At 37.2% G+C, this 13,755-nt stretch overlaps 1 protein-coding gene across 6 annotated transcripts in view; it reads left to right on the top strand.

The window, feature by feature from the left end:
• tcf3b (transcription factor 3b) overlaps positions 1–13,755 on the top strand; it is a 50,211-nt gene that overhangs the window by 15,459 nt on the left and 20,997 nt on the right. For all 6 annotated transcript variants that reach the window (XM_051935285.1, XM_028816458.2, XM_028816460.2 and 3 more), the window contains exons 5-9: positions 6,486–6,561; positions 7,816–7,877; positions 11,441–11,570; positions 12,120–12,169; positions 13,607–13,706. In XM_051935285.1, coding sequence (XP_051791245.1) covers positions 6,486–6,561; positions 7,816–7,877; positions 11,441–11,570; positions 12,120–12,169; positions 13,607–13,706 — 418 coding nt within the window. The remainder of the gene's footprint in view (positions 1–6,485; positions 6,562–7,815; positions 7,878–11,440; positions 11,571–12,119; positions 12,170–13,606; positions 13,707–13,755) is intronic.

Raw genomic sequence — 13,755 nt, forward strand, 5'->3', positions numbered from 1 at the left:
ATACTGTAGATTGTATTGAGTAAGTAAAGCTGAAAAAAATATTGGTTTGTGTTTTCATTTAAGGCTGTAAAGCAAAAAAATGGGAATATTTCGAAGGAGGGGAATTCTTTTCTATACCCACTGTATGTTAGTATAGATGGATGGATATTAAATGAATTAGTTAACCTAAACAAGTCATCTGTGTGGGTGTTTTGGGTTAGACATGTTCACCAGATTTCTAACTTGTACAACCTTTCTTCCAGTACCTGTTTACTTAGCAGAGAGTTGGCTTGAATTTAGAGTGAATTTAGCTATCTTAAATTTGTGGGGTTTTATTCAGTTAATTTTATAGATGACCCAAAATCCGTGTACGGTCTGCTGTCCTCAGATTGGCAAATATCTTATTAATCCTCTGGGCCCAATTCTGATATGGATAGATATGTAGTGGATGAAGTTAAATATAAACAAAGTCTCATCCATAGAATGTAAAAATATTTTATGCAATTGCATAGCATTATGTCTGACAGTACATTATGAAAAAAGCATGAGTGTCTTCAAAAGAGCAGTGTGCAGAAGTAATTAGAGAGTAATGGGATTTTGGGTAGAATCCACACAATGTTAATATGAGGAAACAGACGTGTTCCGTGGATTGTATTTTTTGTGGCTACAGCTAGAATATTGTATTGTGCTCTGCTCTTTTTATTGTAAAATTAACTTAGCAGTGTTGGGAAACATACAAGAGGTCAAAGTCTTGTTCCAGGACTTAAGAGTATGAACTTTGAGGAAAGATTGAAGGAGTAGAATCTTCATCCTAACCAGATGGAGACTGAGGGGTGATGTGGAAGGAATTATGCTGGGTGACATTTATTTTAATCTGTTCTTTAACAAGAACATGAGAGCACAGATGGGAGTTGGATAAGGATGAATTTTGCACAAATGTTAGGAAACATTTCTTCTCACATGAGAACACTAAATCTATGGAACAAGTTACCAAGCAGTATAGTTGAAAGTAGCACCTTGGAGATGTTAGTCTCATGCAGATATTTTGGAAACGCCAGGTAAATGATAGGCTGTGTTCTAAAATACCTGGAAGGTGTGGTTTCTTTTTTTTTTTTTTCTGCTTGGAGTAAGAGCAAGACATTCATGTATATTCTTGGGAGTTTTATACTGCTTGTGAATTCTATATCCTAGGACTGACTAGGGTTCCTTGGAAGGAAATTGATTGAGTAAAGTGCTGTTGCTGCCTCTCAATAAGGATACAGAGGTTCATGTCCCGTGTGCTAGCTTTCCCCCTGTTTTGTTTGGGTTTCAGGCAGGTGGTGTGGTTTCGTCCCATAGTCAGAAGACATGCCAGTTAAGTGATTTGGTGAAGCTGAATTGGCCCTAGTGTTTGCGTATGTGCTTTCACCCTCTAGTAGACTGGTGTCCTGTCTAGGTATTATTAGGGGTAGGGGTCCGCTCTCCTGTAACCCTGTCCTGGTTATGCAGGTCAGGAAAATGGGTGGATGAAGTAAAGTTAAGTTCAAAGCTTAAGTAGAGACTTAAGACATTTATGGCACTGAAAACACATTGTCACTGTCATACTTTAAAACTAAGCAGTGGGTTCCACCAGAAGTCAATAGTTATGTTACTCCATCAATTTTGGTTTTTACCAGTCTAACTTTGCCCTTGTTAAATGAGCAGGCACCCTTCCAGAATGCAACACCGCCAGTAAGGATGGACTCCACCATGTACTTACAGCAGTAAGGCTAGATTAAGACATACAGGTTTTTTCAGGTATCTGTGTAATTAAAGACACAAATGGTGATTTCAAGAGAATAGCCAGGATGTGTTGTGCTATCGGTAGCACCAAGAAACTTTTAAAGTGGTAAACCTTCTTCACAGCAAATTGTCTATGACCAGCTTCATATTTTTGCTAACATTAAGGCCGGGTTGGTGGTTATGGTACCACTCTGTGAGAAAGCAAAATTGTTTTCTTACAAGCTGTCTTGTTTTTGGTGCAGGCTTGGATCTGCCAATTAAGAATTCCATAATACTTTTGCAGAGAGTGGCAATAAATTGACTGTTTAGCAGCTTGGTGATCAACTTTAATGGGACACTGTTAGATACTGAATTATGACCTATAAAGATGCACAGATAGAATGCATTTGACAGCCAAAACTCATACCAAGTACTTGGTTAACTCTTAGCTGAGTATTGAATGACAATTTCTGTTAGAAAGGAAAGATGCTACATTTTCAAAAACAAATATTTGAGAATATAATTTTATTAAATTGTAAATGTATGGATTTTGTTTAAGGATGAATAAACATGCTTAGTTTTTATTTATTACTAAATGAATAACCCTTGTAAATATTTTTTACTTTTTTTAGCCAATTATAGGTAGACAATATTTTAAAAATGATGTTATAATAAAAGATTGCAGCCCAATTACAGTACTTGGCAACTGAAATAAATGTATTACTTGACTTAGCTTTACAATGTAGGAAATGATGCTTTTTTTATTTAAAAAAAAAAAAAGATCCTATCGCAGATCAGTCTGTCTTCTCTTACCTACAACTCTGTTACATAGTTGTGACAGAAGGTTTCTTGCAGATGTAGCCATGGAAGACAAATTGCAAATTCAATCAGATTGCATTATTTGCCCGTAAGTGGAGCACCCTGTGTGATCTCCTGATATTAGGTTCAAATACAAGACAAACAAAGTGCAGACGCGTGTAAATGATGAAACTCTTCTTTGCATATCTCCTCAGAATAGTCACAGAGAGCAATAAGGTACTAACAAAAGACTTGCATACATGTGTCTGTACTGTATCTGTTTCTTTTTTTAATCAATAATTACTTTTCTTTCACTGTAGTATGTCTGTTAGCATTAAAACTTCATGACTTGCATACTGTTGGTTCGGAGATGCTGGTGAAAACGGAGAAAACAAAAGTCTGTGTGCATGCAATGATTTTGATTAAATATAACTAACATCCTATTTTGTCAGCTCTTCCTAATGTGTTGAGATTTGAAACTTACATTTTCTTTATATAGGCCTTTAATATCTGCAATACATATTTTCATTTAGAATATATTAGAATTTTATGTGATAGCACTAATTGAAATATACTTTGTACCCAGAATACCCCTGCAAAGGCAAAGATTATACACAAGGAAATCTGACTAGTACTTCAGAACACTTTAACTGGGATTGCTTTGCACAGATCATGTCCTTGTGTGTGTGTATTTTTTTTTTTTTTTTTTTTTAAGCCAGAAAAACATTTGCCATACGTTTTTCAGTTGTGAGTACCTAGGATGCAGTATTGTACCACACCAGTGAGTGGTATTGTTGCATCACTTCTATAAAATGAGGCATGGCAGTTTTGTCAGGATGGTATAAAGTGTAAGGGAATATAAGATGACCTTGTTTATGGACCAATTGTAACAATATCTAGAATATTACAAATGGCTTGTGATCACATAGTATACTACTAGAATAAAAAAAAGAAAACACTTATTATATCAGTGAGACATTGAATATGTCAATGAAAAAGTGAAGTGTTTGGTCACTACAGGCATCTAAAATGCACCTTGATATTCCAGCTAGTTCACAAGTCTTAAGTGTTATTTACTCCTTCATCCACATACAGTAGAAACGGCAAATGATGCATCATACAAGATAGGGATTTTTTGCTACCAGACATAAAAAGTTAAGTTCACCAGGGGAGAGAATATTAATGTGATTTGATAAGATTTTTTTTGTAATCTGTTAGCATTTGTAGCCTTTTCCACTTTTTGCAGATATAAACTGAATACAGCAGCACTTTTGATTATGATTTAAACCTTTAGCAGCATTAATTGGTTTTCTGAGCTTGTACCTTCATTAATTGTATATTTTTAATACTGCCATTCTAAAATGTGCCATACAAGCCTTCATTAAAGTATGGTTGTCGCTGGTAATTCACTGTGCCTTAGATGGAAATCCATGGATTTAGTTCAGTAGGAGCACATTTTTGATTAATTAAAAATGTGGCCTTTTGCATACTTTTTTCAGAACTGAAGAAGAATCTCTGAACTTATCCCATTTACAGAACCAAAAAGTTCATTTTTGTCCTCCTTTGTTCAGTGCTGATCCACATTCATTACAGGCTCCTCATACTTTTCTCAAAGTTTGGATTGGCTATTAGTGGTCCAACTGTTCAAGAAGATAGCAAAGTTACAGGTCAAATGTTTTTTTGATGTACTGTATACTAACTAGGAATGCAGAATCTTGGCGCTCTGTTGGAACATTTGACATGGCTGATCAAATTTATGGTAAATATGCCTTACATATGACTTGTTGAAATCTCCACACAATCATTAAATACCTCGTATCAAATGAGTAGTTTTTTTTTTATTTATTTTTTTTTATATAAATATAAAAGCATTTTAACGTCTGTACTCTACCGTTGTGTAACATATAGTACACGCCACTTTTTTTTTTTTTTTTTTTTTTTTAACCTGACAATTTGGTTCTGGTACATACAGTAGAGTGGATAGTTTCGGAGAGTGTTTCTCAGTGTGCTTCCCTTTCAACCCTTGTTAGTAGCTCTCTTTATCTAGCTGTTCCCAGTTGAGTCCTGAGCTTGGGTCAAAATAGAAAAGGTGGCAGTTGAAGCTATGTACTAATCAGGCTGAAAATTGATTCTTAAATACAAATTTCTGTTTACAAGTGTGTAGCGATTGTATGTAATAATGTTGAAAATGACTGTTCAGATGAGCAAAACAGTAAAATTATATGCAAAAAATGTCTTTGAGGAACTAATGTAGTAGTGAAACAACTCAATTGAAATTGAGCATGGAATATTCTGTGAATGAGTATAGAACATTAAAAATGGTGCATGAAATATGGAAAAAGTTAATTTATTTTGCTTCAAATGCAAAACATTATATGTGTTGTGTTGGAAAAACATCTGGCTTTTCTCATAGCTAGAAAATTGGCAGTATGCACCATTGTAACATATTGTTCCTAAATAAATAGCCCTGCTACTACTCTTATCGAATCATTTGCTATGCTGTTTGCCCAGATTCCAAGGGAGCCAAAGCCTATCCTGGCAGTAATGGCTGTAGTTCATTGTCTATCTGTGAAATATGTGTAGTTTATAATTACATCTTGTTTTTTCTTGTTAAATTTTTAGTCTTTCAAACCGTCTTCTTGTTTAACTTTTAATTGGGCACTTCTATAACATACAGCATTCTTATTACAAGTGTAGTATAATCCTTTTTTCCTCCCAGTTTTATGGCCTGTAGTACCACACTGCCAGGTCAACGTGTCTATAAATATTAATGCAAAATGAATGCACTATATATTGAATATCTTCTGTTGTAATTAGGAAACTTGGATAGTTAATTAAAAAAAAAAAATACAAACTCAAAATGAAAATTAAAAGACCAGTAATGCAGTTTACCCTGTAACTGAACATTGAACAATTCACATAAAAAATAAAACAATGAATAGCTGTTTTTATTCAGCACAGAGTGGACACCACATGAAATGGGATGAAGGCTAGAACCAGTGCATCTCCAACAGCAACACTAACCCTACCCGTTCTAAACTCATGCCCTTCTGATCCTTGGTTTGTTTTGCTAACTTCTACACTTGCTACTGCCTTGCGAAATGGGCAGATTTGATGTAAATATGCTTAAACGGAGTGCTGGAGATTTTTGTGGATTATTTTTTTTTAACGTTCAGAAGAAGTTGTGGTGGATCAAAGTGCTGATCCTCGCAATATTGGGTTTTTAATATTAATTTTCTTAATTATTGAATCAAAGTGTAGTGAAGTTGAGCAAAATGACGCCTTTTATTGGTTAACTTAAAATATTACAATATGCAAGGCAACGGGGGGGGGGGGGGGGGGGCTTCTTCTGGCAAGATATAAACAGGAAGAAGGGGGGCCTAAGTTGCCTCGAAAGCTTGCATATTGTAATCTTTTTAGTTAGCCAACAAAAGTTGTCATTTTGCTTGACTTCTCACTACATTCATAATGGCTAAGAATCGAAATGAAAATTCAATATATTGCCCGGCTCTACCTGGTTTTTTGTTTCCTGTTTATTTTTTTTTTCCTGGCTGTTTATCTTCTGTCTTAATTTTGGTAACATGCACAGTGAGGTATCTTTTAAAACATTCTGATATTTAAAATTTGATACTGTGTTTGATTTACATAGTATGATATTAAGCTGCTACATGCCACAGCTGAGGAAAGCAGTTAGTCTTCATGAGCTTGACAACTTTGCACAGGCTGGTGCTTTACAAACAGGCAGGCAGTTTCCTATTATGACCTGAATGGACACTACAAGCACCACAGAGAAAACGCACAAAAGTAAAAACATTATGACATTGACTGCCTAAATGTGCAAATTCTGAAGACTGAAATTTTATTTAAACCAGGCTTTCAAATGGCAGCGCTTGACCCAAATTGAGGGTATCCAATATTAAATAATCTGCAGTGTGTTCATTATTTTTTCTCCTTTTCTCCACCAATAGAATTTTGGAGAGAGTTCACATTACACTGACTCTGAAGTGCTGTCGTCTTCTACGTTCCTTACCTCTGGTTTGGTGGGTAAGTATGTGGCTTGTGCATAGAGGAGTTTAGTTTCACTTGTGTAGTTTTTAAGATATCTGTGAATATGCATGTTCTTGTACATGATCTCCCAGATACCTAGACCTTTCCTTTTGCGATGATTTTGGTGGATTCCGTTTCTGTCACCTTCTTTTGAAATGTTACTCGCGTCAAAGAAAACAATCTTGTGCTGTATGTAGAGGTGCACATCACAGATAAACCAGGCACCGCCATGGAAATCATAAATTCTAGTAGTAACTGTTTTTATTTTGTATTCTATTATGTTCCAAGCCTGCATAATCCAGTTTTGAGCTGCAGGAGGACCAAGACTATCCCAGCAATAGTGGGTGTAAGGTTAAGAAACAGTCTTATATAGGGCATCAGTCCATCACAATTCCCACTAATGCATCCATTTGCATAGTGCCTATTTTGGAATGCCAGTCAACTTGTCAAACAGGTTTTCTTCTCACAATTCCCAAAGACCTAACGGACACAAAGTGAACATGCAGACTCCACAATGAAAGTATCTAGGTGCAGGATTCAAACCTGTGATTCTGTGAGATAGTCAGTGTACCATAATACTCCCTTGAAATAATACAAGCACTATTTCTTAATACTCATGAGCTTCAAATAACCAAAGTTTCCTCTCATATTTTATTATGAAATTTGATTTTCAAAGGTTTTTCCTTTTTTACCCATCTACTAATACTCATTGCATTATAATTTATAAAAACATGCATTTTTTGCTAAAATATTTTTAAATAAATTAATAAATTAAAGTCTGAGCAGAGCATGAACAGGAAATATGTTCAAACAGTACGAGGACTTCTGACCAGTGAATAAGAAAGGGGAAGCTGGTCTTTAACTCAAAAGTGTGGTACTGTTTTCCTGTTTAACATTGTTTTTCTCGGCCATCACTATAAATCACATGGGATAATTTTTGTATGTTTATATTTTTGAGTGGAGTGTTCATTTGTTTGCTGTCAATTTGGAAGTTGTTGCATACTGTGGAATTTGTGAATATTCAGGAAAAACTGGGAGTGTCATGGATGTAATTAGATACTTTTTTGAGTGTGATCAGTTACAGCTCTATGTGAAACCGATAAAGGGTGGGGAAATAATGTCCTCCTGCAAAGAGCAGTCTCTGTGGCTCTTTTCTAAGACAGTCCCATGGTCAAGCATGTCTTACAGAAGTAGAAAAGTTCTGCATTATCTCATGCATCTTCTTTATTCTCTAATACACTTTTCTTTCAGGTAAATCAGACAGAGTAACATATCCCTTTAATAGAGAAAGCGGAATTCCAGGAATCGGTCAGGTAAGAGCTACCATATTGAAGGATATATCTGATTTTGTCTGTCTTTCATAGTATTCTGTCACCTGCTTTTTGCATTTATTAGTGGCTTTAATCTAAAGTTATAAGTTTATCTTCATGGATTAAAACAGAATAGTGTGTTGCAATAGAACAGGGGTGCCCACACTTTTTTTGGCTTGTGAGCTACTTTTAAAATGACCAGGTCGAAATGATCAACCTACAGTGCATCTCTTTTTCCACATTTTGTTATGTTACAGCCTTATTCCAAAATGGATTAAATTCATTTTTTTCCTCAGAATTCTACACACAACACCCCATAATGACAACGTGAAAAAAGTTTACTTGAGGTTTTTGCAAATTTATTAAAAATAAAAAAACTGAGAAATCACATGTACATAAGTATTCACAGCCTTTGCTCAATACTTTGTCGATGCACCTTTGGCAGCAATTACAGCCTCAAGTCTTTTTGAATATGATGCCACAAGCTTGGCACACCTATCCTTGACCAGTTTTGCCCATTCCTCTTTGCAGCACCTCTCAAGCTCCATCAGGTTGGATGGGAAGCGTCTGTGCACAGCCATTTTAAGATCTCTCCAGAGATGTTAAATTGGATTCAAGTCAGGGCTCTGGCTGGGCCACTCAGGGACATTCACAGAGTTGTCCTGAAGCCACTCCTTTGATATCTTGGCTGTGTGCTTAGGGTCGTTGTCCTGCTGAAAGATGAACCGTCGCCCCAGTCTGAGGTCAAGAGCACTCTGGAGCAGCTTGTCATCCAGGATGTCTCTGTACATTGCTGCAGTCATCTTTCCCTTTATCCTAACTAGTCTCCCAGTCATTGCCGCTGAAAAACATCCCCACAGCATGATGCTGCCACCACCACCATGCTTCACTGTAGGGATGGTATTGGCCTGGTGATGAGCGGTGCCTGGTTTCCTCCAAACGTGACGCCTGGCATTCACACCAAAGAGTTCAATCTTTGTCTCATCAGACCAGAGAATTTTCTTTCTCATGGTCTGAGAGTCCTTCAGGTGCCTTTTGGCAAACTCCAGGTGGGCTGCCATGTGCCTTTTACTAAGGAGTGACTTCCATCTGGCCACTCTACCATACAGGCTTGATTGCTGCAGAGATGGTTGTCCTACTGGAAGGTTCTCCTCTCTCCACAGAGGACCTCTGGAGCTCTTGACAGAGTGACTGTCGGGTTCTTGGTCACCTCCCTGATAAAGGCCCTTCTCCCCCAATCGCTCAGTTGAGATGGCTGGCCAGCTCTAGGAAGAGTCTTGGTGGTTTCGAACTTCTTCCACTTGTGAATGATGGAGGCCACTGTGCTCACTGGGACCTTCAAAGCAGCAGAAATTTTTCTGTAACCTACCACAGATTTGTGCCTCGAGACAATCCTGTCTCGGAGGTCTACAGACAATTCCTTCGACTTCATGCTTGGTTTGTGCTCTAACATGAACTGTCAACTGTGGGACCTTATATAGACAGGTGTGTGCCTTTCCAAATCATGTCCAGTCAACTGAATTTACCACAGGTGGACTCCAATGAAGCTGCAGAAACATAGCAAGGATTATAAGGGAAAACAGGATGCACTTGAGCTCAATTTTGAGCTTCATGGCAAAGGCTGTGAATACTTATGTACATGTGCTTTCTCAATTTTTTTATTTTTAATAAATTTGCAAAAACCTCAAACTTTTTTCACGTTGTCATTATGGGGTGTTGTGTGTAGAATTCTGAGGGGAAAAAAATGAATTTAATCCATTTTGGAATAAGGCTGTAACATAACAAAATGTGGAAAAAGTGATGTACTGTGAATACTTCCCGGATGCACTGTACATTAAAAATATTAATGTATTTTATATACACACACACACGAGTATAAAAATATATGTTGTCGTACCTTGCATAACTGAATAACCTTTATGGCACAATAACAATTCAATACATTTATGGTCACTACAGTATTTGGATTTAATAATCTTCATGTGGGGAAAAGGCTGACTCGCATAAATAAGTAGAGTCGAATAATGCAGTCAAGGAGGTAGCATATTTCCTCATGTTTGGGTATTTTTCCTCTGTGAGTAAGTTCCAAAACTGTCCAAGAGCCCCAGACTTCAGCTGAATGTCATCATGTACTGTCAAAATCTCATTCTCCACTGTAGAGGACTTTCAGGTGAAACAGTGTTGCAATTTTTGATGCGGGTGAGTCACCCTCAACATCTTCCCTAAATGGATAGCACTTAAATGTAGCGATTTGGCTCAAGTAAAGCTGAGTCTTGAAACTGTCTGAAACTTTTGACACTGTTCTTTTTTTCTGCTTTCATATTATGTATCTTGCTCTGCATGTGTTTCGAGCTTAAGTTTTTTTGTCTTTTGAATTCCAGTGTTCATTCTTTAACCTGTTCTGCATGTGTTTGGCCCCCTTGTTTTCTTTAACCTTTTTATGACGTTTTACTTTGTTTTCTACTGTTTTTATTTCTGACCTCACTTTATCCTGCTTTTTTTTTTTTTTTTTTTTAATGACACCTGGTCCGTGGTGATTTTCCCTTTTTTAAGTAATAATTTCCATTTGTTTGCGCTCCTGCGATCTTTACTTTCTTTTTTTATATTTTCTAGTTTTCCTACTTTCATGTTCTTCAACTTTCTCCACATGTGTATTGTGCCAGCTATTTTTTGAGCCTTTCGAATTCCACTGCTCTCATAATCTCTAACCTGCTCTGCATGTGTATAGTGCCAACGTCCGGATTGGACGTGTTTTTTTTTTTCCAATTCAGTTTCATAGTTTTTATGAACAGTTCGAAAGTGCCTTTCCACATTTTCCTTCTTTGGAATAGCAATGATAGATCAGCAGATCAGACAAACGCACTTAAATTGTGACAATGTCACAAGAAAAGTCCTCTTCCAATTCCACATCCAGCCCATATCCTCCCCAAACAATTTTTTTTTTAATCCCTTCTTTAGTCGATATAAATTGGAAGGCTAACTAGATCACAGCCGGAGTTTTGCAGTAGCTTGCACGTTTGATCGTGCGTGCGGGATGACCCGTGTGTTAGAAGAGATCTCAGACTGGCTGCCCTGTATGTCAATCAAGTGGCAAATGCCATATGGAGGATATATGATAGACTAACGTTTAAAAAAAATTTTTTTGAATGCAACGCGATCTACCTGCACTACCTTTGCGATCACCGGTCGATCGCGATCGACACATTGGGCACCCCTGCAATAGAAATTGATCCTTTCCCTCAGTCCAGCAGTAAGCTACTAGACAGATTGAGGTTTTGAAATAGTCTAAACTACTTATTCCCCTGTGTAGAGGACTTGCTGTTTTTGTAGACTAGTGACTGATGCATTATTTATTCACATCAGTGTGAGCCAGGCTTAGGACTGGACATCACAATATGTTATAATACACTAGCACATTGTTATAGCTCACCCAGTGGAGAGAGAGTAGCATTTGGCCCTAATTGTGCAGTTAACATAGGAGGAACCTCAGGATACATTTTTTTTCCTCTCTCATGTATTGATAAGTCATGTTTTTCTTACTTGTTCTTCTCTTCCCCTTTTGCCAGCCTTTCCTTGCTTCTGATATGGCCATATCAAGTCCTGATGCTCTCTCCCCCTCAGGCCTTAAGGCTGGCTCCCCATTTTATAGCTCTTACCCAACCAATCCTCGGAGACGTGTAGCTGATAACAACATAGGTAAAGAGACACTTTCTCAAAATCCAATGTTTTTGAGTAGAATAATGCTGAGTTTGGCCAGAATTTATCAGTTTTACTGTACTTACATTTTTGCATCAAATTGCTCTCCACTTTGCATAAGTGTTAATTATGGTTAATGTATCTTGCCTTTTTCCTAGATCACATTGAAAATATTTATGAATAGACTTTTTTCTTTTCACGTAATAGCTTTATGTATTACATGATTTGTTATATTGAATAGGGGGGGGCAATATATTGGAGTGCTAGTAATCTAAGCAAATCATTGCATCTTTTCTAGGGAAAGATGACGAACTCCTTTGAGAACTAGGTTATATACATCTTTGGAGTGCTGCCAGTCTTTAGTTAATTTAGTTTTGTTGGTTCTATATTTTATTTTATATGTTAGTGAAATTGGTGTAAGGGAGAGATGTGTTTAACAGCTTGGGCAAATACTGAAACAAAGGTTTACTATTTACAATGCTGTTAGAGAGTATCGTTTTATAGTCTTGTTCTTGCCTGACAGAACCTTCTCTTACATTTTTGTTGCAGATAGCCAGCCAAAAAAGATAAGGAAGGTTCCACCAGGACTACCTTCATCGGTAAATTGTTAATGTGTTTTTTCCAATTTATTTTTCATCTCATCCTTTTCGAAGTGGTTCTTAAGGCTGCATAAGAAAGTAGCATGCACGTTTGAACAGTTTACTTTCCTGTAGAATAAATCTCATTCATAATGATTGTATGTACCGAGTACATTTTTTTTCCAAACAACCATACCAGTTAACATTTAACCAGAATTAGTCTTTTTTTTTTTTCTGCCAATAAATGAGATTTTATGCCTGAACATAAGCTATTACATCTACAGCATACACTGTATTCCTTACAGAGATACTGTTGCTGATTAACAGTAGACTGACTTGATATTGAGAACTGCATTATCATAAAATACAACATCCAGTCAGGCTTCTCCCCATGTTGCTGCTTTAACGTGCGGTATTAAAGCAAGCACCGATTACGTCAAAAAACTCGCTGTTATACCCTGCTATTTGCAGGGTTAGCTCAGTTAATATCTGGATAGTTGGAAGCCCCCCACGACTATAATATCCCCTTGTAAACTTGCCTTTGTTAAATAGATGCACATTGAAATTACTGTACATTGGGGGAGGGGGTCTATAGCACACTCTTAAAATAAGGCCTCTTGCTCAAATACTTTGCACATACAGTAAATCCAGATGCCCTCATTAAGACATGGCTCTTCGTCCAACTGAAGACTTGTATTTCAATTTGTTTTACTTAAATGGCAACCCCCCTACCCCCTTTTTCTGTTGTTCCTATCCTTTCTAAAATATGTGAACCCATTTGTGGTGTTCAGGTTTCTGTTCTTGATTTACTATCATAATAATGCTCCACTACATATGACTACAGCTCACTTGTTTTATTTTTGTTAATTCTAGCATTAAGGCAAGCTGTTTTTAATGTTACATATTTTACTTTTGCACTTAAACTTTGGGCTAGATTTTACATTGCTATACATGTTTGTTTTTACACTATTTTATGTCCCCTCATGTATAATTCTAAACTTTACCCAACACCAAGATTTGAGCCATGCATTAAGCCTTCTAATTGCCTCAGTCTTACCTGAACTGGAGCATGGCACAGGCAGAATGTGAGCGAGCACTACCATGTCATGTTGGTTCTACCCCACGGCTTGGCACCTAACTTTAAATTTGGATTTGCAGAACTGATAGGCTATGCTTATGTATGTCATTTTTTTTCCCCTCAAACAATAACAATTGGATCCACCTCTGCTCTGGCCAAGATCTTATCCATCATTCCATGGAGGTCTTCCACCTGAGCAGCAAGAAGGCAACACACTGTGCGGGACTCGGTCTCTGGATCATACCAGTCTTCAATCCCCCTAATGACCGAGTCCCCCACTATCACATCCTCATTGTTTTTGGGTACTGGTTTTCAAGGCACCCGTTGCGATGTCATTTGCCTGCCTATAACCTCAGTTTGCATTTTTGTATATTTTTCAGGTGTATGTATCAACATCAGGGGAAGAATACAACCGGGAGGGTGCTGGTTTTTCATCTGCCAAAGGTAGCACAGTCTACCCAGGTTCATTTTACATGCAAGGTAAACCTGGCTTCCTATGCCTACTATTTACTCCCCAATCTGAGAACAA

Source organism: Erpetoichthys calabaricus, chromosome 12, assembly GCF_900747795.2.
Source record: "Erpetoichthys calabaricus chromosome 12, fErpCal1.3, whole genome shotgun sequence".
NCBI classification, from domain to species: Eukaryota; Metazoa; Chordata; class Cladistia; order Polypteriformes; family Polypteridae; genus Erpetoichthys; species Erpetoichthys calabaricus.